This window comes from Cladophialophora yegresii (assembly GCF_000585515.1).
Source record: "Cladophialophora yegresii CBS 114405 chromosome Unknown aczIN-supercont1.2, whole genome shotgun sequence".
Taxonomy (NCBI): domain Eukaryota; kingdom Fungi; phylum Ascomycota; class Eurotiomycetes; order Chaetothyriales; family Herpotrichiellaceae; genus Cladophialophora; species Cladophialophora yegresii.
Genome location: NW_006913046.1, coordinates 2297445 through 2321784, shown reverse-complemented (window position 1 = coordinate 2321784; position 24340 = coordinate 2297445). Strand labels below are relative to the sequence as shown.

Below are 24340 nucleotides of genomic sequence, written 5' to 3'. Positions count from 1 at the left end.
CTTGATGCATGAAGACAATGTCTGGTTGAGACGAGAACAAAAAGAGGGCCACCAGGGGTTGGGGTTGCTGCCGGTTCGGTCCGAATGGGGTTGGAAGTGTCACCGGGAGCTGCGCAATTGGCTGTTTTAGGCACGCCAAACCCACCTAGAGAACTCGGATGGCGCCCAGCCAAGGGCCCCGGAACGGAACACTCGAGCCCCATTAGCACATCCGACAGCTGCCACCTTCGCTACAAACCTTCCACGGTCCTACCACACTATCGTTCTCGCGAAAATGATTTGATCCAGACCGCAATGACAGCAAACATATGTACGCCATCACCGCATTTCACGTAAAACAAGAAGGGCGTCACAGAAAGATGTTCGATCGTTTAGCCCGTTTCGTCCGTGCGGGTGCTTCGGTGACTTCCGATCCAAGATGCACGACCTACACTACCCAAGGAAGAGTACTCCGTGGCATGGTCGGAAGAGAAGAGACATCGGTCCAAGCAGATGACCCGGTCACTCAGTAATGGAGTCCAATAGAGCGGATCTTCTGAAAGTGTGGAGACGGACCCAAGGTGCCACTCATGCCTGCTAGACAGGACGCTGCCACATCGACGCCATTCGATATATCTGCTAATTGCAAGCGCAGATGAAGCATCGATGCACATGATACAAGACCGGCGGATGCCGCTTCGAGCCATCCCTTGAGCTACTTCCCCACCACGGCGACCTTGAGCAGGCCATGACAGACAGCCTGCGTCCTCCGACATGGGGATGGAGCCTTGATGATCAGGCTCGACAGCTCCTCATGTTGACAATTGAGCCATCCCTCGCTGTAATCATGGTCCCGAGCCTCTAAGCTCTACCACTCCCAGACTCTTCACTTCCTTTTCCAAGTTTCTCTCCTCTCGTTCTGCAGTCTAAACCTGAGCATAACCTCCATTCCGGAAGACGACCTCAAGCATGCCCTTGCTACGAAGGCTATCTTCTAGCTTCAGAAAGAACAAGGCAACCAGTGGAAATGGTGGCAACGGTAGCAATGGTGCTCTCCCATCGATTGACGAGTCTAAGCATTCTCCTGCGGTCAACGGGAACAGCACCAGTGGTGAGGCGACGAATGGTGCGTCGATTGGCCAGAGCCTGCAGAAGACGAAAGATGTCCGACGACGTTCAACGTACAAACCTACCACCATCCCGGATCCTCCAGCACCAGAGGAGAAAGAGGATGGATCACCAGCGACACGCAGGGATGTAGAAAGTGCTTTCAGCCAATTCGCAGAACTGATCCACGCATCGCAGCGTCCGCTTCCGACCCAGTCAGGAGACGGGCAATACCTCGAGAAGGAGGAACCGACTGGTTTCTGGCAGGATCTCAAACACCTGGGGCTCAAGGATGCCCAAGCAGCCTTGCACATGGTCGAGGACAAGCTCTCTGGTGGCCCGGTTGACGACCGAAAGATGCACATGGAAGAGGTTATGCAACTCATCGCCGCTCTTCCTGATCGCTCTGCCAATCGGGTCAAGCTCACCGGCGCTCTCTTGGACCTCCTGTGGAACTCGTTGCAACATCCGCCAATGTCTTATCTTGGAGATGACTACAAATACCGTTCTGCTAACGGATCGAACAACTCCTACATCTTTCCAAAACTTGGTGCCGCCAATACCCCCTACGCACGGTCAGTCCAACCCAAGACGGTGCAACCTGGTGCGTTGCCCGATCCCGGACTCTTGTTCGACTCGCTCCTGGCAAGAGAAGAATTCAAGCCTCATCCCAACAACGTCTCGAGCATCTTCTTCAATTGGGCCTCGTTGATTATCCACGGTATGTTCGCCTCGGATTCCGAGTTATGATCGCAAGCTAATCCATCGAGACCTCTTCCAAACCGATCACCGTGATTATAACAATAGCAAAACCTCCAGCTACCTGGATCTCTCCATCTTGTATGGCGACACTCAAGAAGACCAAGATTTGATGAGGACGTTTGAGCACGGCAAGATCAAACCAGACTGCTTTGCCGAAGAAAGACTCCTTGCGTTCCCACCATCTTGTGGCGTCATGCTCATCATGCTCAATCGGTTCCACAACTACGTAGTTGAGCAGCTAGCCCTCATCAACGAGAACGGCCGTTTCACGCCACCCTCCGGCAAGCTCTCAGGAGAAATATCCCAAGCAGCATGGAAGAAGTATGACAACGACCTGTTCCAGACCGGACGACTGATTACATGTGGCCTGTATATCAACATCACGGTAAGTACCCTTGCTCATGAGAAACCTTCAATTTCTAGACGGTTACAGTTACGTATGCTAACGAAGATCTTAGTTATATGATTATCTCCGCACGATCGTGAACTTGAACAGAACTAACAGCACCTGGACATTAGATCCACGTATGGACGCACCAAAGAGCTTCGGAAGTGACGGTACTCCAAAAGGAGTCGGCAACCAAGTCAGCGCTGAATTCAGTCTTTCGTATCGTTGGCACTCTTGTATCGGCCAAATGGATGAAGCCTGGACAGAGAAGGTCTACTATGAGTTGTTTGGGAAGAAGCCGGACGACGTCTCGCTCAAGGAATTGATGATGGGACTCGGGAAGTACGACCACGATCTGCCAAAAGATCCCCTTCAAAGACCATTTGCTCATCTCAAGCGCAATGCCAATGGCAAATTTGAAGACGGCGAACTTGCGAAGATCATGCAAGCTGGCATCGAGGAGGTTTCAGGCGCATTCGGAGCTCGAAACATCCCCAAGTCTCTTCGAGCCATCACCATTCTAGGCATTATGCAAGGACGGTCATGGAACCTCTGTACACTTAATGAGTACAGGAAATTCTTTGGTCTGAAGACTTACGACACATTCGAAGAAGTCAACCCAGACCCATACGTGGCCGACCAGCTCAAGCATCTCTACGAACACCCGGACTTCATCGAGCTATATCCTGGACTGGCAGTCGAAGAATACAAGGAACCAATGGTCCCAGGCGTGGGGATCTGTCCGACACACACAATATCTCGGGTGGTCTTGTCTGATGCTGTTGCCTTGGTCCGTGGTGACAGGTTCTATACTCTCGACTATACACCCAAGAACCTGACCAACTGGGGCTACAATGAGGTTGCGTATAACCTTGCCGTTAATCAGGGCTGCGTGTTCTATAAGCTCATCCTCCGGGCTCTGCCGAATCATTTCAAGGCCAACAGCATCTATGCCCATTGTAAGTGTCCCCTGTCTCTGTTTTGAAGTTCGAGACCTCGATGCTGATACTCTACTGCCCAGATCCAATGACGATTCCGAGTGAGAACGCTAAAATCATGAAGAACCTTGGGCGTTATCACGACTACGACTGGAGTGTACCAGAGTACATCCCTACCCGTGTCACCCTGACCTCGTACCAAAGTGCCAAATACCTCCTAGAACGGGCTCAAGACTTCACAGTCATGTGGGACGATGGTCTGGGCTTCGTCATGGGCAAGGGAGGCGAGAGGTTCTGTCTCGGAGGTGACACCGTCTTCCACCGCAAGCAGCGCCAAACCATGGGTCAGCTCATCTACAGGGATAAATGGCACGAGCATGTCAAGCATTTTTACGAGTATATGACCTTGCGTCTTCTCCACGAGAAAAGTTGTACCATTGCTGGCATCAACCAGGTGGATTTGACTCGAGATGTGGGAAATCTGGCACACGTTCACTTCGCGGCGAACATGTTTGCCCTGCCTCTCAAGACGGCCGAAAACCCAAATGGCATCTTCTCGGAGCAGGAACTATGGATGGCAATGAGTGTGATCTTCACGGCGATCTTCTTCGACTTTGAGCCAACGAAGTCATTCCCGTTGCGCATGGTGGCGAGGAAGCTTGCAACCATGCTCGGCAAACTTATCGAAGTCAACATTAAGTCTGTAACGGCCACCTCCTTTGCATCCAGGTTCTTCGACAGTCGGAGGGAGAACGAGAACGCGCTGGCCGACTACGGCATTCACATGGTCCGTCGCCTCAGCGAGACCGGCATGAGCACCTACGACATGGCATTCAGCCAGATCATGCCAACCGCTTGCGCCATGGTGCCGAATCAGTCTCAGGTCTTCACCCAGATCATGGACTACTACCTGAGCGACGAAGGCCTCAAGTATCTGCCAGACATCCAGCGCCTTGCCAGGGTCGACAGCAAAGAGTCCGACGAGAAGCTCCTGCGCTATGTCAATGAAGGCATCCGTCTGAACGGCACTTTCGGAAGCTACCGCCGCGCCGAAGTCAACCATACCTTTGACGACGATGGGCGGAAAGTCTCGGTCAAGCCGGGCGACAAGGTCTTCTGCGGGTTTGTGAAAGCGGCAAAAGATCCCCGAATCTTCCCCGACCCCAACGAGGTTCGTCTTGATAGACCATTAGAGTCATACATTCACTACGGGATCGGCGAGCATACCTGCCTTGGCAAGGAGGCCAGTTTGGTGGCCCTGACAGCCATGCTCAGAACGGTGGGCAAGCTGGAGAATTTGCGAAGAGCGCCAGGACCGCAAGGCCAGCTGAAGAAGGTAAGCGATTCACGAGGCACTCCTTGCCCAACCACCGTTCCCCCTATGTGATATGACCCGCTAACTGACGTTTCTTCCACATCAGGTCCCTCGAGACGGAGGCTTCTACGTCTACATGCGAGAAGACCACGGCTCGTACTTTGTATTCCCGTGCACGTTCAAGGTCCATTATGACGGGTCGCTGCCGCCACTGAGCAAAGTCAAGGCCGAGCATTAAGAAAGTTGGTGAGCAGCGACCATACTCTTCGACAGGTATGCCAGCTGGGACAGCGGGGATGGGTGATGCACTACCTGTCCTCTTCGGCGCAGGAAGATCGAATTTGCAAGAGTGAACTGAACGGAAGTTCCATACGTAGGTATTAGCATAATCAGAACGTAGTACCACCGCGCAATGAGAAGGCATTGAATAACGTTGAGCCCGGTGCACTATTATGACCCGAGCCTCGCTACTTCAGACAACACAGCTGGGCGACGGCTTGTTTGAGGTCATAGCACGGTTGACGAGCAGGTTCAGCTCGAGCTGGAATGAGTTTGTCGAGGCCATAAACTGTATGAGGTGCCATTCTTGCCGCCCACTGCCGCCAACTGCGGCCATCACCTGCCATCGACTACCACCTACTGCTACAACTGCCAGCAACCACAAGTGCATTGCCGGATCATTCGATCGACCGTAAGCTTGGCGCTAAGTGGTTGCTACTTGAATTGCGTTTCGCTTCCATCTCACACAGACCGATCAAGCCATCTACAGAGCAGGCACTTCAGCTCCTCCTACACATAGCCAGAACTCACGTGGCTGTTCCTTAAAGCTCGTTAATCATCTACACCCGTACGATCGGAGCACACAGCTTTGTGGACGGTGATGGATATCGGAGATTCAATTCAGGCCTCCCACGCCGTCAAAGCAATTGACAGCTGTCCCGCGCACCATGGACGCCCCCCTACCCTGTTGGCACGAAGATCGTACCTCGTACGCTGGCGTTGGACTTGCTGAACGTCTCGAAGATTCTCATTGAGCCTGACCTTGCCAGTTGTGGTTCAGCGATCAAATACGGAGTAATCTATTGGGTTCGCGTGCCTTCACCTCGTCGTCAGGTGTCCCTTGGCCCCTTCTGATCAACCACCTCGCAGCAAACATGTTCAGTCCATGAGGTTGGAGTGCAACCTCCATTTCGTCATTCGTCAAACCGCAACAGCCAATACGACAATGTATTCGACGAGATGCCGAAGCTTCGGAGCAAATTGGTGCATATCGTCTGCATACAGTGCAGGGCTGAGCTGGACTTCCAGTCGAGTTTGACTTTCAACAGCCGAAAGACTGGCTTCCTGGTGCCAGACTTCGTATACTAGTACAGCCTTTCGTGGGCGTCTCGGTAGAGGCCTTGGTACGCCTCGCCGAGATGCCTGCAGATGGACTGCTCTTCCATGATCAACAAGCCTGAGCGGGCTTGAAAAGGGAGACGCATTCCATCTGCAACTGGGATTGTAGGTCTTTCTGTCGAAATATTCTGCAAATCCCGAATTACCGCCATGGCGGCAAAGTACGGTCTCCTCAGCTGTTTCGCTGTGTTTCTCTTCCTCTCTTCTACACATTTTGCTATAGCGGAAGGAACCGAGCAGAAAACAAAATGGCTCGTCCCTCGAACCAACATCACAGGACCCAATCCGAATGACTATGAATGTGAAAGTGCTCGAGCGGCTGACTATTATGGCATTGGTGTCCGCCTGGTAATTTGTGACCGCCATGGGGGCTTGCTCACAACGTGGCAATGCTAACGTCGTTCTTATCAGGGCATCTACTTCTCCTGGATAACTGGCTGGGTGGTGAGTCGGACCCACCAACCTCATACGCGGCGCACACTGACCGAAGAAGGCAAATTCCTTCGTATCTGGGGATATTGGTGGAGCCCTCGATACAAACGCCATATTCCTTTTCGCGAATCTTGTCGCTATGGTCAGATGTACCATGACAAAGGTCTTGACGCAGCTCGACTGTATGATGCTGATGCACCTGTCTGGTGGCACAGTGTTCTCGGTGCTCAGCCTCTGGGGGTATCGAACTTGTCATTACCCCAGAGAAGGCCCAAAGGGGATTCGCCATTTCGGAGGCTTTGGCACGCATCTGAGGCTGCTGCTCTCCATGGCTGTCGCAATTTATGGGCTCTGGTTCTGGATCATCGGTATTCAACCAGACACGACTGAGATCAATGTGGACGCCGGTCCATGCAGGACGGTGTATACTTTCATGTTTGCCAAAGTCCGTGCCGACGGCGGCGTAAGGATATTCTACATCATCATCTGCGTGGGGTGTGTTATCTACTTCGGTGTGATGCTGCTCGCATCCTCATTAGCCCTCTATGCGAGATTGGCGAAGGCGGCCAACTTAGCAAAGCAGGGGAAATGGCGAACGAGCACTCGGCTGCATTATGCTACCGGACTGTATCACAAGGAGTAAGTTCCCGGGTGAGTGCATATATGGCGCGGGACAAATAGCTGACTGCAGACATCAGGCTTCGCAGGATCTTCTACTTCCTTAGGGTCGGCAATCTGATTTGGATCGTGTGGTCTGTGATACTGGTCGAATGCACCCTCAACTTCAACCACGTCAAGGCGGTTCTTGGCCCCGGCAACCGCATCTTCTTCCCTTCTCAGCTCATCCCTGCAATCATTGGATGCTTCAGCTTTGTTCGGCTGATGTACAAGGTCTTGGAGCAATGGCGAGATCCTGATGACGAGCCATCTCTCCCGAACGATCCTCACCTCACGGGAAGGCGACAGGAATTCCCCAGCCCGAAGAGGCTCTTCAAGGTCTTTGCACCGCCAACCACTGCTGTCAACCCCCGTCCCCGACTCCCAGAAGACATGCCGCCGGAAGACACAGACATTGACGAGCTTCTACAAGGGGAACCCATCCGCTTGAGGTATCTTGTCACCTGGCTGCCGTGGCTCTCACTGCTCCCATGGTGGACAAAGAATGAGCAGAAGCCACATAATAAACGTGATACGAAAAATGTGGAAAGCGGTCGATCACATTCGCCTTCTTCGACCCTCCAAGGAACACCCACGACGCCAGCCTTCGTCAACCCGTACCAGTCGCAGATTCCCTGACGCCAGAATGCTGCTGGTTTAAGGATCAAACGCTACGTGATACTCTCCTTTCGAACGTATGCAACAGAACAAATAAGATTGGGTCGCTGTTGACATATGCCATGGGACACTGTGACACGAATTATATAAATCTGGGCGGCAACGTGCAAGGACTGCATGCGTTTGTTGAGCCCAACCCAATCTTGACAGCGGCCTCCGTTGCCTGAGCGGACCTTATTGGCCTGGGGCTTTACGTGGTGAAGACTGTCCGGCGCCCTACTCCGTACTCCGTATTTCACGTAAGCAAGTTCGCAATTTGCCTCAGGCAAGGCGCGCGACACGACAGCAGCCTGAAATCTCGTTTGGTCGTATTGCGATCCTACTCTGAGCCCAGGTCGCACGTCAGCCGTGTCGCTCTCCGAACAGCTTGGGACGGAGTACGGAATATCGGCAGGATATTTCAGGGCCTCACAAGCGAGATGTGCTTGAAACCTGAACGTCGACCCGAAGTTGAAAGCACCTTGTGAGACGGACTGAGACATGGCCAACGTGCAGCAGACCTTTTTTACCAGGTTCCGGAAGTCCAGAGCCGCTCCCCTGGACAATGGCCCCTCTATGCCCTATTGAGTGGGCAGACACCGCCTGTTGCTACAGCTTGTCCTTCCCCTTTCAGTCTGGCTGCAGCTCGAAAAGAGGCTTGGAGGCTGAAGAGCGTCAATTTCAAGAGGCTCCCCAGAAACTCGTCAACCAATGGCACGCCTGTCAGAGGTCAGGCCGAGCTTCGTTAATGCTGTTGACCCAATCTCGGGCCGCTGGCCCCGGCTTGTCCGCCTCCATTCAATCTGCAACCATGTGCGCCGTTTCTGGTTTTGTCGATCCAACGCATGGGGTTGGCGGCGGCCTTGACGAGCTCGAGAAACACGTTGTCCGTCGTCCAACGCTCTTGTGGTATCTGCGCATATCATGCAGATATCATGCAGGTCGACCTCATCCTGCTCAGAAACTTGATCGAATACCGGTTCTGCATGTGCTCAAGATAGGGTCAAGTTTCCGGCGAACACGTAACACCGCAACAATCCTCCTCGAGTTCCGACCTTGCAGGGCAGCTCCAGCCTTGATTCTAACGCATAATTTCCCGGCCGTCAAACGCATGATGCCGCCCATGGGCATGACTACGGCCTAGCGGGTCTCGTTCACGGAGGCTAATCGGCACGTTTCGATTCTCCTCGTTCTGGCTTGCTTCTTGATGACGATTTGGACAATCCGACGCCCCTCGCGTCCTAAACGGTACTGTGATGCGAGGGCGTGGCTTGCTCCATCACTTGCAATTTCGCTCTTAGCTTACCATATCCCCAGCTTCCATGCCTTACAGACCCGCCTGAAGCTGTTTTCTCCCTCTTTGTTCAAGAGTATTGCTGTTGCTGGGTGGGAGGAGAGTAAGTAGCTTTGACAGCATTTTGGCTTTGTTGTCTCTGTTCTCTTGGGGCTCGCGACTGTTACTCGGCACTCTGGCGTGAAGTCAGATATTCTCCGCCGTCGAATTGCAGGCCGGAAGCCACGTCAATGGTCACTCAGGATTCCTGGTAGCAGACTTGCAGAGTTCAAGGTTGAACCTTCACCGCCAAAGACCTCCGGATGCGTTGAAAGTCTGTCGATTGCGGCAAGAGCGCATTTCGAAAGCATAAGCTTTGCCCTCGTCAGCAAAAAGCAAGATGCGAATCTCCCGACTGATCGTCTGGACGGCGCTGGGATGGGCTCTACCTCTGACGGTCGACGCTGGACCCGCGGCGCAGATTCAGAGACGACAAGACACGACAGATACTGGCTTTCCAGCTCTCACGACCGACTCGCCCACTGGCTCAGCAAACACTCTGGCTCCGGAGAGCGAGACGGCCACATCGGCTGCGACAACCTCAACAAACGACGTTCAGTCTTCCAGCTCCACAGCATCATCCACATCGGCTGCAAACTCGCCCTCGTCAAGTCTCTCTTCGACGGTCCAGCATTCCCCTAGCACGACATCCATCCTGCCAACCGCCTCCAGTACTACCGCCAGCAATGCTACGGCGAGTTCGGACGAGCAAGAGTTAGATGCCCTGCCAATACAGCCGCAAATCACACCAGCCTTCGGTATCGCCGGAGTGTTCCTTATTGTCCTAGGCGCCACATACGCTTTGATTGGGGTCAAGAGCAGATGGGTTCAGATATTCCTCTCCTGTGGGTTCCTTGCGAGTATAGCGACAACGGCGCTAGTCGACTACGTCATGAACCCACCGGTAACGAATGCTGTCCAAGGAGGCTTTTTCGTGGCAATCTTCATGACCGGTGTTATTTTTGGGGGTGGAGCCCTGGTATTCAAAGAGATCACCGAAGGCTTTGCCTGTCTGCTGGGCGGGTTTTGTTTTAGCATGTGGCTGCTTACACTGCGACCTGGTGGGCTCGTTACTAGCTCGGGAGGCAAAGGCGTTTTCATTGGAATATTCTGCATTACAATCTGGGCGCTATCCTGGACCCATTACTCTCGGCCATATGCACTAATCGGAGCAATCTCCTTCGGCGGAGCGACGGCATTCACATTGGGCGTTGACTGTTTTACACGGGCTGGCTTGAAGGAGTTCTGGTTTTACCTCTGGGATCTCAACGACGACCTCTTCCCCTTGAACACCAACACTTTCCCATTGACAAGAGGAATCAAGGTCGAAAATGCAATAATTGTGATCGGCACCATCATCGGTGTGCTCTCACAAATGAAACTCTGGAAGGTAATCCGATCCAAGGAGCGTGAGATGGAGGTCGTCGACGAGGAGTACTCACGCCAGAGGGAAGCCGTTGAGGCTGCTCTGGGCCGACACTTGCAACGGCAGAACGAACGGGAAAAGTCGGAATGGGAGAAGCAATACGGAGATCGCCTAGCAAGCAGACGAAGCACCGTGCTGTGGCAGAACACGCATCCCGAGAAGCGGTACTCGAGTGTGTCCGTCATTCAGCTTGACCAAGAATCGAAGCAAGGTTCTTCTGAAAGCTTGGAAATGAATGCGTATGGCCCACGGAGAACGGATTCGGCTTACAGCTCCAGGAACAAACGACAGAGCTCACTGCCAGTGGACGTCATTGAAGAAGTAGATGAGGATGCCGGTGCTCTTGCGACGGAGCGCGAGAGAGCTCTTCAGGCTCTGGAGAGGACCAAAACTCCCCTTAGTATGCTGGAGCGTACACACAGCCGTGAGTCCCTAGCAGGGAAAAGCACCGCAGGTGCGTCGAACGACGGCGGTTCTGCTCAGGGTGCCGCTGCCATTGATCCGTCAAGGAAACTTGGCGATCCGTCAAGACTCAAGCGGCTTTCGCAGCAGTCACTTTCCCGGATATCGAAACACCTCAGTGTCAACTATAATGGCAACTCTCAGTCCCAGGAACATCTCATTGATACGGAACGGCCACACAGCAGAGCATCTTCAGCTGCCGCAACCCTGGACGTTGACAATGAAGATTTGGATATCCACACGATCGACGTGGAGATGGACAAAGACATGCCATCACCGCCGGATATCGTTATATCCCCGGCACGTAACTCTGGACCCACATTTGCCGACGAGGTACTTCCGAACAAGGACTCCATTATAAGGCAAGGCACACCAGCTTCGAGCATTGGCGGCAATCTAGAACGAGACCACCTCATCCTTGAGTCAGATAAGTTACCCAAGAATGAGGGTACGAGCTCAGAGGGGACACCGACACCCGAAGAAAGTGGCACTGGCGAACTCAAAAACCCTCAGTCACACACCTCCGAGTCGAGCAATTCGAGCGCCGACACTTTGACGAAGACTGCCCTTGCTTCGGTGCCGAGCCAGCTGTCGAGCGTGGTGTTGTCATACCGGACCAACGAGTGGGCGAAGCACATCACTGCGGCTGAAGAGCCGGTCTATGACGAGCCAGAGACCATTGACGGCGTTGACAACGAGTTGCCCACGCATCTGGCTCCGGTGTCGGAGTCTGAGAAGGGACAGCTCACCCCGGAAGTGGCTGGCGAGATCCCCCCAACAGCGACTTTGCCGCCCACGGTCAAGGCAGGCGGTGGTGGCGTCGGAATAGCTGCTAAGCCATCAGTCTCGCAGCGTTCATTCTCAGACCAGGAACGTCGCCGGAGCAGCGGAAGGGCGCCGTCACGGTCGAACTCCAGCCAGTCTCTCCGGCACTCTTCCAGCCGAGGCAATCGTACTTCATTGAACCCCGGCATGCAGCATTCCCTCATTACTACACCCATTGCCGAGGATGCGGCCATGGAGTTCCCTAACGCGAAGAGGTCAAGCCGGCGCGTGTCGGCGCCATATCCGATGCCCTCTCGGAGCAACAGCGGGCCTCGACCTCAAACGGCCTACAGCATCAGCCCATATACCAGCACACAGGACCTCCTTGACATGCCTCGTCCGTTCACGCAACACGGTTCCCGGCCCGGTCTCTCCAATGAAACGAGAATGGGGTCGCAAAACTCTCACCAACCACCACAGAGGGATCTGAGGACCGATGCCCAACGGCGAGAATCGCTGCTAGCGGATTGGCGGCTCTCGCAGCAACAACGGGCCGCAAGCACAGGCATCAGCGGTGCCATGGCGGAGCAGGGCCGAGCTCAAATGAGAGCCGAAAAGGAGAATCAGAAGCTCGCCGAGGAGCACCAGCGCAACACGATCCGACAAAAGCAGTACGCCATGGACCAGATGATGCGACGGCCGGACATGCAAGAGTTGCACCGTGAAGCCATGCGCAAGATGCAGGCCAACGCCAACAAGAAGCTCCGGTCCTCCACCGGCTAGTGACTGGTCGACCGACCGAAAATGGAGTCTACGCTCTCTACTTCTGCACCATTATTTCAGTTAGTTATTCATTCATTCGCATACATACCCATTGCATATGGCGGAGTTGGGGTCTTGAACGGCCGGTCTGGGCGGAACATGGGCAGGACCGGACAAAAAGCGAACACGACACATACGGGAGGCGGGCTTAACATAGGAGGCTATTCGGTCTTTTGACCAAAGAAGGGAGCTGCCTTCATTTCAGCCCGGGAGGGCAAGGACGTTATGCGAACATAGAGATGATACCCCGACTGGATATACACGACACAGTAGCTTAATGGAATATCTAATAAGCATCACTTGTGACATGTATTAAAGCCTAAGCTGTAGAGGCGGCAGACAGTACGGCGTAGACACAGGTCCGCGGCTACAGTAAGTGTCTGGGGGTTTAGCAGCTGGTTAAGCCTCCGAACCTTGCTATTACTGCACCGAGTACTCCGTACCCCAGGGATGATTTCCTGGCTGTTCTGCTCTTTGTCTGCAACGTGCGGAATCCTTCGACCGGCTTGAGTGTGTCATTCCTTCGGCCATTTTGCTTCTCAGAATTCAAGGTGCTGTGAACTGATCCGCACTTCTCAGCGCGCTCTCCTCGGGCCCGTTCGTTCACAACACTGATCCAGGTCGCTGATGACGGCTCCAATGGCTCTTATCGCACCTCAGCAGCCTCCGTTCAGCGCGGCAAGGCCCAGCCCTGGTGCCCACATGCCCTGACAGCTTGCTCCGTATTCCACTTCCCCACTGCCTGGTTCGGAGAAAGCGGCCCCGACGCTTAACCCGCCTCGCCGTTTACTGTCGACGCTGTCCTCACCCGTTATTCCTCTCTTTGAGTTTTCGGGGGTGGGACTCGTTGATGCAGGCTCTGTACTGTACACAGTAGGAAGCATCAGATCGAGGAGGTCGAAGCTCTCCACAACTCGAGGGTCTGACATGGTAGAAGTTCGATGGTGTGAAGTCGCAATTGCCACTATGCGCTCCTCATCCCCAGTGCAACCCGACCATTGCAGGGTGGGTTTGGCTTGGTCGCGCCCGCTAGTCGGTTCATGAACGCAGCTTGTCCTCTCCTACATTGGGCCCCTTCCTAGGCGTTTGAAGTGGAAGATCATCGGCTTGCAATCGAGTCTCCTTTTGTGCCCGAGTCACTCACTTTCTCCCAAGATCCCGCCTCTCCACGGCACGATTCGCCAGCCGTCGACGGTCGAACCGACAATCAGAGTGGTTCGCTTGGTATCCGTCACCTTTCTTCTCCCGGTCAAGCCTAATTCGGCATTTCCTTATCACCACCAGTGTCCCTGGACGCCGCATGATATCTCGGCTAGGTGAAGCTGCGCTCTTTCCCTTGCAAACGCACAATGGCATTCGACCTGACTTGACCTCGACTCACCACATCCTCGCACCATGAGGACTCTCTCCGTAGACCTGAACACTCCGCTCGACGAACCAGTCCTCCGGCACCTAATCTACTCGTAACAGAGCGAGCGACGTCATCGAGAAATCCTACAACCGACCCACGCCGGACAGACAACATGGGCACCCCGTTCGTGGTGGAATCATGGATATGGTACTCGGTCACCATATGCATGGTCATTGCTCGAGTGTACGCAGCGTGTATCTTCAGACAAGAAATTCGAAAAGGGCTAACAACCCGACACAGGGCCGTGCGACTGATGCATTTCAAGTCTGTGCTTCGGCTCCAGACAGAGGATTATGTGATGGTATTTCTGACTGTCCGTCTGCCTATATCCCTCATGCGCCTCTGCGTGGCTAAGAAGACCAGTGCCTGTACACCATACTCATCGCCTTCCTCAACATTGACCTGAATGTCTCGACGAACCTGATCGATCCGGCCCACCCAGTCACCCTCACACCCCTGGAGATTTCGCAACGAACATGGGGCTCCAAAACGGTTCTGCTGGTCGAGCAATGCATGTGCGCCGTGCAGTGGGGCACGAAATGCTGCCTGCTGCTCCTCTACTGGCGGCTGACCCAGAACCTCCGACAAGCCCTCGTGGTCAAAGTCGCCGCGGCATATGTGGTGGCGACGTACATTATCATGGAGATCTTTTACTTTGGTGTATGGTGTCGCCCGTTCCGCGACTATTGGCAGACCCCTACGGATAACGTGCAATGCACGACCGCGCTCCACCATCTCATCATGAATCTCGTCTTCAACTTGACCAGCGACATCCTGATCCTGTCGATCCCTCTGCCGCTGCTCGTCAGGGCGCACTTGCCCCTCAGGAAGAAAGCTCTGCTGGTTTTCCCCTTCAGCCTCGGTCTCTTCACCATGCTGTGCGCCATCCTGAGCAAGCGCCTGAGTTTTACTCACCCGTACAGCTCGGAGTGGGTGTACTGGTACTGTCGAGAGGCGAGCACAGCCATGATTGTGGCGAACATGCCCTACAGTTGGGCACTGATCCGAAAGGTCTTCAATCTCCGGTCATTCTTTGGCGACTCAACTGCAGGACACATCCAGGCAGGACAACCGAGAGAGCTTACGGGGCACAGTCTCGGGGTCCTGCAATTGGAGAGTCAGCCTCGGTCGCGCGAAGTGAGTCATGCCGAAGGTGAACACGGGAAACTCTCATGGCACAAACTCAAGCTTCACACGTCAAGAGATGACACGGTCAAGCCCTACGAGAACGGCAAGGACAAGGAAATCAATGTCAATACGACCCCGACGTCGAGCAGCACCAGTAGTGCTGGATCTGTTCGAAAACCACCCACCACAACGAAGACGGACTGGACCTTGGACCGTCTGTACCCTCTGGACGACGAAGAACTGGCAGCTCCAGACCCTACGCAGCGTCGTTATGAAGGGGTTTGAGTGATTTCCATCTGTACGCGGGGTACGAGCGACCACAAATTTCGCCAGATGTGCTGCAAATGCGAGCTGTTTGTCGGGCTTGGCAGAGCTAAACCCAAAAGAGCTTATGCGGCTGAGCAACCAAGAACATGACGCAGCCGGAATTTTCACTCGGGTCCTGGCTTTGTCAGGCAAACTTTCGGTCCTGAGTCACTCACAAAGCGATTCCCGCAGACAAAAGGACAAACTCTTCGTCGTTCGATGGAATCAAGGTAAGCACCGCTCTAACGACCACTTGTCAAACCCATGGCTGACAGGAACCAACCGCAGCCGGATCCACGGCAACGCGTTCAACATCCCTTGCGATCAGCGTCCCATTCCTACAATCAGTATCACGACCCTAATCAGGATCTCTTCTGGCCCGAGCCTGTTGAACAATTGACTGTCGAAGGCACTGCTCAAATTGAGCCCGAGCGGCTGCCTCGGTCGGATCCCTCAACGCAACCTCAATCCAGTCCCTCGCCGCAACCCCAACCGGATCCCTCGTCGCAGTCTCAACCGAACCCTCCGACGCCTCGACAAGATGTGGTCAAGAGACGCCCCGTCCTGCCCATGATATCTCACAGCGCGCCTCCGCCGATCGACGCAGGCGACAAGACCGTTCTCTCACCCATCATCCCGTCGCCACTGCGCATCCGCCGACCCAAAGTACCCTCACCCCAACCACCCCCTACTGCGATGCGATCAGTGCGCCTTCTGATCGCCTCATTGGGCAACCCGCCGCCATACCACTCCACACGCCATTCCGTAGGGCACATCGTCTTGAAACACCTCGCGAGCCACTTGGGCCTCCCCTCGCTTACGAAATCGAAGCTCCTCGGCCCCGGTCTAGTCAGCTCCGGGGCCGACATCGGCCTACCGCAATACACGCTCTGGCAGAGCGCGAGCATGATGAACATCTCCGGTCAAGGGACTCTAAAAGCATGGAAAGCATTCACAAACCTGCATCCTGCCTCGGAAGACGTGGTCACAGCGTTAATCATCCTTCATGACGAACTCGAGTCCTCTCTCGGGGCGATCAAATTGCGCCGCGGCGAGTCTTCGCCCAAAGGTCATAACGGGATCAAATCCGTACAGTCGTCGCTCAAGTCTGCTGGTTTGCTGTCTGCCATGGGTGAGAGGTTTATCAAGATTGGAGTCGGCATCGGGAGACCCGTATCCCGGGAGAAAGATGATGTTAGTGCCTGGGTGCTGGGCCAGTTGACAGCCGCGGAGAAAGCCAAGATCGAGGGCGCGACCGAGAGTTTGGACGCAGTGCTGAAGAGTGAGATTGCCAGGTTGGGGAGGTCATAAAGGACGGCAGGTAACTGCGTCTGGCTTCCATGGGAAGGAAGGAAGGGAATGGAAGGGAAAGACCAATGGATTTCTGCGTGGCTAAGGTTGCGGTTTCCCTTGCCTTCCAAGGTAGGCAGAGATACAGTCCTGGTTTGAAAACGTGTGATATACTTCCGGAGGTCGGGTGGATTTGGCTTTGGCTTTGGCTTTAGCAGGGCTATGGATTTGGCTTCAGCATGCTTTTGGCTTTGGCAGGCCTTTGGCTTTCGCATGGCTTTTGGCTTTCGCATGACTTTTGGGCTTTCGCATGGCTTTTGGGTTTGGCGTTGACACTGACATCGACATTGACATTGACATTTCTCGTTCAGATACCCCATATAGCATGACGAGGCGTTGATGATGGGAGATCGGATGTACCCAGTAAATAGAAGTACTGTGTACGGAGTAGAATCAGGCAGAGGAATGGCTGAAGGAAGCGGAAAATGAAGATCAAGATCAAGATCCAATACTCCGTCCGTACATCCATACTCATACTCACACTCGCACTGTGCTGTACTGTATTTGAAAATTCGATGTCGAGGCAACCACACCATCAAGCATACAGTACCATTGGATGGCTTATACATGTATCTAGGTAGGCATTCGTGTTCTTCGTTACCAGGTACGTTTGGGATGTACCTATTACAGTAGGTACATAGATTGGCTTGTTTGATGGGAGGGATCGAGGGCACAGGGCACACACACTTCATTGCCCCCTTCTTGTAGAGTACGTCACCTGCCTCAGCAACCAACCCATTTAGTTACTGTAGTGAGTGAGTGAGTGAGTGTTGGAAATGATCATTCTTACTAACTATATCTTAAGATACCTTGCACAAACTGCTATTTAATTACTACGAGTTCCCTGTTACTGGTTTGGTACGGAGAATGGAGTACAGGGATGTAATTATACATTCATGTCGGAACAGCACGACTACCCAGCTACAGTACCTATACGAGGTACAGTACTGTATGTTCTCCACGGGTTGGTCACAAGCCCACATATCCGAAATGCTCGTAATCCGTGCGTGAATCCCCGAAATCCCGTCCCGTAATGACCTCGCAAGGTGAGGCTCATCATCGTGAGGCTGACGAGGCTGGAAATAGGAAAGGTCGAGGTGGCGAAATATACACGTATGTACGTAACTACCAGGTGACTACCTCCCTCTCGCATACGGGCTCGACTCGACTCAGCCTCCTGTGTGTGATGCGAGGTCAGTTTGTAGTGACAGCGTGGGTGATACGACTCGATTCGCCCAGGTCCACATTCGGAGACCACGCGGAGCGCGGAGCATGGAGCATGGAGCATGGAGCATGGAGCATGGAGCATGGAGCATGGAGCATGGAGCATGGAGCATGGGGCATCGAGCATGGGGCATGGAGCAATTACATCTATGTCCTGCATAAAGTCGTTCAGTTCAGCTGAGCTGAACTTGTGTCCTGTCAACTAGGGCCGAAATCGAGACACCCAAAGTGCCCTTCGGTGGCCAACTGCTCCAATACCAACTAAATCCATCGCATCGCATGCCTTGGGTGTCCTTGGGGAGACGCACATGTACGTACAGTAAGCTTCAGCCATCCAGCCAGCCAGCCAACGGGCAAGTGAGACCTCAATTCCAGTCCCAAGTGGACAAGTAGATACTGTTCGTGCTGTTCATGCTGCATATGTAGTCACCATCTAGCGCCCTCCGTGCGGGCCCGTCCGCCTGTATCCTGCCCGAAACCGTCCGTGGGAGAGATGAGAAAAAGGTCGGGGGTCAGTCATCCCGTGGCCCGTGCTCTTGTAGGTCGTGTGTCGACGTCGCATCGCATTGTGTATCATTGCGCCAACCCCGGGCAAGGAAAGTAAGTGCTTGCTTGGTTCGATCTAATTGTTCCCCCAGGGTGCTCGTATTGATGCGTTGGCGTTGCGTTGCGTTGCGCTGCCGAAGCTCGGATCACCTAAGTACGGCGTGGCATGCGGTGTCAGATGGAAACGTTTGCCCAGCTGAAAGAAAAGTTGATCCTGGTCCGGATAACCTTAGGCAGTCGGTGATAAATGTCTGACGTGATCGATCGTCAGAGTCCTCGTAGTTGGCGGTAGATCGTCTTTGGGTTGCTCGCGATATGTTACTGTGTAGTTGGCGTGACCTCTGCGGACTGTTCACCTCCTTCCAAGCTCACGCTCATGCTCATGCTCGTGTCCGCAACCCGGTTATCTTGCTGACACCTGACTATACTGCCGCAGCAAAGGCGGGCGTCAGTGGTGGGTGAATGATGGCTTGTTGTGGCAGCGTAGGGACAAGTGTTGCGACAAGGCTGGCATTATCTGGCTGCCTGGTGTTCTCTGGTGGTGGACGTCTCCTGTCCTCTTGGGGCTCGGTTTCTGTGGCCCCATGGGCTTGAGGATACCAGCAACGTCGTAATGGCCGCGACCCATGTTGGCGGTTGATCGTGCTTGCTTGCTTGACTGTCAGTCCGTCGGTAGATACGTAGAAGCAACGTCTGCCAGAATTGCCTCTGCTCTGGTCGGGAGGTAGAACGTGGGAGACGTGGAACACGGAGGCACCTTTTATATGCAGGTCCCGATGGATGGAAGCGGTGACACTGACACCGTCACGAAGCTTTGGGGCATACGATACAAAAGTGTCAAAAGCATGTCGCACGTCGCATGTCAAAGCATGCTAACGGATGGACCGAGTCAAGTCAGGCACCGAGTACATTCCAAGCGCCTGTAGTCGACCCGAAATGGATGCTGGCCAGGTGGGTGCCAGGGAGATCATTTTTCTTCTCTGTGCTGCTTGTGCTGCTGCTGGGTTTCGGTGTCAGCTGCCAAAGTCAAAGATGCGGTGACTGTGTGTGTGTGGCGTTTGGGTACCGTCCAACAGCCAACGGCCTGTCAGGCGTGTCCCTAGGCTGACTTTCCCCTGCAAGATGCCATGCAAGGCCCTTTTCGACCTTTCAGGGCATCCACTCGCAGCGACAGGCACTGAAGCGAAAATTCGGTATCGGAGTCGGTATCGCCTTGGGGATGGCGTGGTTGCGCAGGTCCAGCTATCACAACGGGAAGTCGGTCACGGAGCTCACCTTTGCGCAGCTGTACGCCCCTGCCCACCCTACCTCGCCTGCCTCTCCAAAGAAAATGGATCCGCCACAAGCTGCGAGCGTATGGCGGACATCATGGTTGTGGACAGGTTGTTTGCTTACACGCTGGGAGCAAGTGGCAGGGACGGGCAAAGGTCCAAAGGGGCGGTGAGGAGGCTGACATTTGCGCATGCGACTCGGCCGCAGCAAGCTGGGGCCGCAATGCATAATTCCTTCTCCCGCCCGCTGGCCTGCAGACTGCAGCTACGAGCTAATCTAGGAGTCTCGCAACCGAAATTCGCGATTGGGTGGCGCAGGTACCTCGCTTGGGCGGAGAGTTGCGCCATCGTCCGCCCAGGCCTCGTGTCCATCATGAGTGGCGTGGGGTACGAGTCGGTGACGAGAAGCTCCATTTATACAGCGACACCAGCGCGTCGGAAGCATCTGAGCTGGATCGTCGGACCTTACGTTCTCTTTCCTGGGGTTCCTGCATAGAGACAGGGAAGTTTTTGTGGGTAATATGGGGCAAGAACGTTACGACGGGGAGAAAGAGAGAAGGCACGGAGACCGGAGAGAGCAAATATATGACGGCGGACACACTGGATAGAAAGATCGCCTGCGCCTGCTTTCATTCCGGCACTGACGCCTGCTCAAATGTATCCAGTACACTGGGACATGCAGCTACCGGAGAAGGCTCCAACTTTCCGCAGTAGGGCGACTCTCCACTCCTTGCGGGCGTGACTGTCCGGATCTACACAGTAGAGTCTCGCAAGGCGTTTCGGTGAGGGATCGACAGGCAACGGCTCATAGTTCTACTGCGGTACTTGGGCCTCACATGTCAACACCTCCCTCGACCTGGACACCTTGTATCTCGCCCTTTTTGAACTTGTTGGCCATGTCCTCAAACGTGCACCACTCAACACCTTCGTGCTGATTGATCCATTCAATGAGGCGCTCATGCATGAGCACGATTTGGGGCTTCCCGCTGACTTGCGGGTGGATGCTGATTGGAAACACAAAATGCTCGTACTCGCGGTAGCAGAAGTCGAATTGCTCCTGCCAAAACCTTTCAATATGGTGTGGGTCAATAAAGCCAGAAGATCCCGGCCCTCGCTGTGGCTGGAACGCAGGCCAATCGTCGACGTGCCAGTTTGCTGGGATCTCAACGAGCGATGACGGCCGCAGTGATGACATCGGAGTCATCCAGTCGCTGGCCGAGAGGTTCTTGTAGTCCGTCTCCTTCCACTGCTGCGGTGGGTAAGGCAGGTAGTACAGCTGCGAGTCGTGATGCATGAAGGAATGGTCATACTCGATTCCGTGCTCCTCCAATAGGTTGACCGTGCTAGGCGATGGAGTCCACGCGGGTGCGGTGAAGCCTCGAGGTTTCTTACCCGTAAAGTCCGTGATGACCTGGATGGATTTCTGCAGGACGTCCCGCTCTTGTTGTGCCGAGAGCTGGGAGATGAATTCGTGCGTGTAGCCATGAAGTCCGCTGGGGCAGGATGCATGATATCAGCAGCTCATTACGGGGTAACTTGGACAGAGCGGTGACCAACATTTCGTGTCCAGCATCTCGTACCTTGGCCATCTGGGTTGGGAACGACTCGATCGAATGGCCCGGGATGAACCACGTCGCCTTGATGTGGTATTTCTCGAAGAGCTTCAGTAATCGGTCCGTCCCTACAGTAGCACCAAAGACACCGCGGGAGATGTTCGTCACGTCCGCCTTTTGGCCCGTCTGCGTGTTGATCCAGCCGCTGACGGCGTCAACATCAATGCCATATCCGACCAAGACTTTCTTCACCATGGTTGCGAAGCTGTGGCAGAAACCAGGATGTTAATCGAGTGGCACGGAAGAAGCCTACCTGTCTCACTATATACCGAGGACACGTCCATATGAGGGGATCAGCCATTTGCTATCATGGCTGCTGCGTTGATAGACGGAGATGGTCGACGCGACTTGGAGAGGCCGAGATGAAGTCTCCAATTCGACATCTACGCCGTCAGACGGTCACTTGTACTATTTCCGTTGACGTGAAAGACTGTCAGACACTCGGTTCTGCATCCACCTTTTTCACATCTGCAACAACTGCGCATTCTGACTCCAGTAGCTGCTGAACGTGGCCGCCTCCGCCATGTAGCAGATGCCACGTCTTTCTCCAGCCTTGATCCGCCAGGCCACATTGGAAAATCCGCTCCTGACTCTCCTCCTGCAAGTATGTCGCGACCTACCGTCCGCGCGGAACGAGCTGCGGTGGCTCCGAGAACACGCCCACGATGCCGTCCATGCAAAGAGATACGCCAGTCGCGGCCCGCCTGTGCCTCATGCAGATCAAGGAGTCGAGACTCCTCAAGAGATAGGCGGGCCTGGTACGTCGGAGAAGGCGCAAGCTGAAGACGGCCATGTCCCTACGGAGTCGACCAAGCAAGGCTCGGGTACCGTCAGCAAGCCCGAGGCCGTGTGGAGAATGGTCAACAGGAGGCATCTGATCAAGTCAAATCAGACGTACGTGACATTCCGGATCAACTCTGGCGAAGCCGAGGTCGCGACCGAAGCAAATGCCACATCACACGTTCAAGCACACGACAACCAGGCAAGTGAAGAGGTATCTTGCACCGTGAATGCTGGGATTTCAGACCGGAGAAATAGCAGATCCCGGACCACACATCAAAAGCGGACATACGTCCCTAAGGAGAAGAAGGGACGCAGGATTGCGAAGATATCCGGCCGACAGTTCGTCACGTTTAGGACATGGTCACCTCACAGCAACCACCAACTGAGGTTACTCGGCGAAACTGTGCAGGTCCCGCTAAGTAGTCACACCGTCAGCAACGCTCAGGCTCAGGCTCAGAAGCTACTGGCCCACAATGTCGATAGGAGATCGAAAGGAATGCCTCTGCAGTACATTATGGGAAGCCAACCATTCGGAAATCTCGACATTTTGTGCCGGCGCGGCGTTTTGATACCCAGACCCGAAACTGAGATGTATACCGAAAAGGCGGCAAAGCTGCTGTTGGCGGCCCTTCCTGCCACCCAGTCAACGGATGGACCTTGGTGGCAGGACCGCAGCAGCAAGGTCCGCATCTTGGACCTCTGTACCGGGACTGGCTGCATCGCGCTATTGCTGCATTCCCTTCTCAAGCCAATTGATCCCACCAAGCCGAGTCTGCCTCCTGGACTTGATCTCGAGATAGTCGGTCTCGACATCAACCCGCGCGCCGTCAGATTGGCGCGCAAGAATCTCCACCATAGCGTCTCTCAAAAGCTTCTTCATTCCGATGCAATCCACTCTGTATCGTTCCAGCAAGTAGACGTTCGGGCTCTGGAAAAGAAACAGTACAAAGAAGGGGGGTCAGACGACCAATTGCGCAAGACCGTCAACGCTGCTGCAGCAGGAGTGTCTGACGAGGACATCGACTCTTCCCTCGCAAGCGCCCCTTGGGACATGGTCATCGCAAACCCTCCTTACGTTGGCCCGAAGGACTATGAGTTGGGCGGAAAGACTGAGCCGAGCGTGCGCGACTACGAACCTAAAGAGGCACTCGTACCTGTGGTTGGTAGACACTACAAAGCCTCGGCAGAGAAGCAGGCCGACCTGTTCTACCGACCACTTCATCACATTGCCCGGGCAGTGGGTGCGCAACTTATGGTCATGGAGGTTGGTGATTCCAGCCAAGCAGCTCGAGTCGGGAGCATGGTCGTGGGCAAAGCCTGGGGCGTAAATTCAAGATCAAGTGACGATCGCCCCCAAGCATTCTCCTGGGACGACGGCATGCGACTCGAAGCATGGGGAGACGACTCGGCCGTGCGAGTCCTAGCAGCCGCCCAGACACTCTCTACCCCTAAAATCAGCATCGCTCGAAATCCAGATCCAGAAGTCTCCGACCGTGCTATCGTTGTGTGGTCCGGAAAGCTCGCCGACTGGCGTTGTCGCACGCTCCCCATGTCGAATCGTACCGATTCAGCACCAAAGGAGGTCAGAGCAAAGTCGAAACACGCGAAAGAAAAGGCGATCGTAGCACCAGAAAACGCCAGAGCACCAGAAAACGTGAGAGCACCAGAAAAGGTCAGAGCAACAAGGCCGAGGCACGCGAAAAAAGAGGCGGCCATACCTCGGAAGGTCATGTCATCGGCTCGAAAGCCCGAAGCGAATAATACCAAGAACGACGCGCCCCCCTCTCGAGCCTCATGTTCCAGTCCTACTGCGATCTCCAGCGCGGGTGCGCACGAAAAGACAGCAGCGAACACAGGCATTCAAGGAGCGATGGAAGCCTACCTGGGAGCCAGGAAAAGGCCAACAGGACTAAAGAAGTGGCCGGAAGATATGATTGGAAAACCGGCTGAGCTTAAAGGAGCGTCGGTGAGATGATAGACGGCGAAATTGGGACTGGAGATGAGGATGGCAGATACTTCGCGTATGCTTATCCGCGTTACAGGTATATATATATCTACCGATATGCCTGCCTAGACGCTGGAGGGCATCCTAGAAGGAGATTATGAGGGAGACATGTTCAGAAAACAGGCTGAGCTTACGGGAGAGTCCGTGAGATGATAGCATAGGAGGTGGTTTTGGGCTGTGGACAACAGCATAGCAGATCCTTCACATAGGCTTGTCCACATACAGGTACATATACATACCAGTGCGCGTGTCCAGACGACTC

At 54.3% G+C, this 24340-nt stretch overlaps 7 protein-coding genes across 7 annotated transcripts; 6 read left to right on the top strand and 1 right to left on the bottom strand.

The window, feature by feature from the left end:
* Nucleotides 1-948: 948 nt before the first annotated feature.
* On the top strand, nucleotides 949-4727 carry A1O7_02762 (prostaglandin-endoperoxide synthase 1; the record flags this gene model as incomplete). The annotated part of the gene is made up of 5 exons (XM_007756792.1): nucleotides 949-1807; nucleotides 1857-2233; nucleotides 2307-3195; nucleotides 3258-4510; nucleotides 4596-4727. The coding sequence occupies 5 exons, from the start codon at nucleotides 949-951 to the stop codon at nucleotides 4725-4727; spliced, it is 3510 nt and encodes a 1169-aa protein (XP_007754982.1).
* A 1310-nt stretch (nucleotides 4728-6037) lies between these two features.
* Nucleotides 6038-6962, top strand: A1O7_02761 (uncharacterized protein; the record flags this gene model as incomplete). Its single annotated transcript, XM_007756791.1, has 3 exons — nucleotides 6038-6235; nucleotides 6299-6331; nucleotides 6381-6962. The coding sequence occupies 3 exons, from the start codon at nucleotides 6038-6040 to the stop codon at nucleotides 6960-6962; spliced, it is 813 nt and encodes a 270-aa protein (XP_007754981.1).
* Nucleotides 6963-9306: 2344 nt separating this feature from the next.
* A1O7_02760 (uncharacterized protein) lies at nucleotides 9307-12402 on the top strand (the record flags this gene model as incomplete). The annotated part of the gene is made up of 1 exon (XM_007756790.1): nucleotides 9307-12402. One exon carries the CDS (start codon nucleotides 9307-9309, stop codon nucleotides 12400-12402), a length of 3096 nt encoding a protein of 1031 aa, XP_007754980.1.
* Nucleotides 12403-13964: 1562 nt separating this feature from the next.
* A1O7_02759 (uncharacterized protein) lies at nucleotides 13965-15265 on the top strand (the record flags this gene model as incomplete). The annotated part of the gene is made up of 3 exons (XM_007756789.1): nucleotides 13965-14035; nucleotides 14093-14165; nucleotides 14216-15265. The coding sequence occupies 3 exons, from the start codon at nucleotides 13965-13967 to the stop codon at nucleotides 15263-15265; spliced, it is 1194 nt and encodes a 397-aa protein (XP_007754979.1).
* Nucleotides 15266-15550: 285 nt separating this feature from the next.
* Nucleotides 15551-16597, top strand: A1O7_02758 (uncharacterized protein; the record flags this gene model as incomplete). The annotated part of the gene is made up of 1 exon (XM_007756788.1): nucleotides 15551-16597. The coding sequence occupies one exon, from the start codon at nucleotides 15551-15553 to the stop codon at nucleotides 16595-16597; it is 1047 nt and encodes a 348-aa protein (XP_007754978.1).
* Nucleotides 16598-20509: 3912 nt separating this feature from the next.
* Nucleotides 20510-21485, bottom strand: A1O7_02757 (uncharacterized protein; the record flags this gene model as incomplete). Its single annotated transcript, XM_007756787.1, has 2 exons — nucleotides 20510-21170; nucleotides 21235-21485. The coding sequence occupies 2 exons, from the start codon at nucleotides 21483-21485 to the stop codon at nucleotides 20510-20512; spliced, it is 912 nt and encodes a 303-aa protein (XP_007754977.1).
* A 337-nt stretch (nucleotides 21486-21822) lies between these two features.
* On the top strand, nucleotides 21823-24048 carry A1O7_02756 (uncharacterized protein; the record flags this gene model as incomplete). Its single annotated transcript, XM_007756786.1, has 1 exon — nucleotides 21823-24048. One exon carries the CDS (start codon nucleotides 21823-21825, stop codon nucleotides 24046-24048), a length of 2226 nt encoding a protein of 741 aa, XP_007754976.1.
* Between the last annotated feature and the right edge of the window lie 292 nt (nucleotides 24049-24340).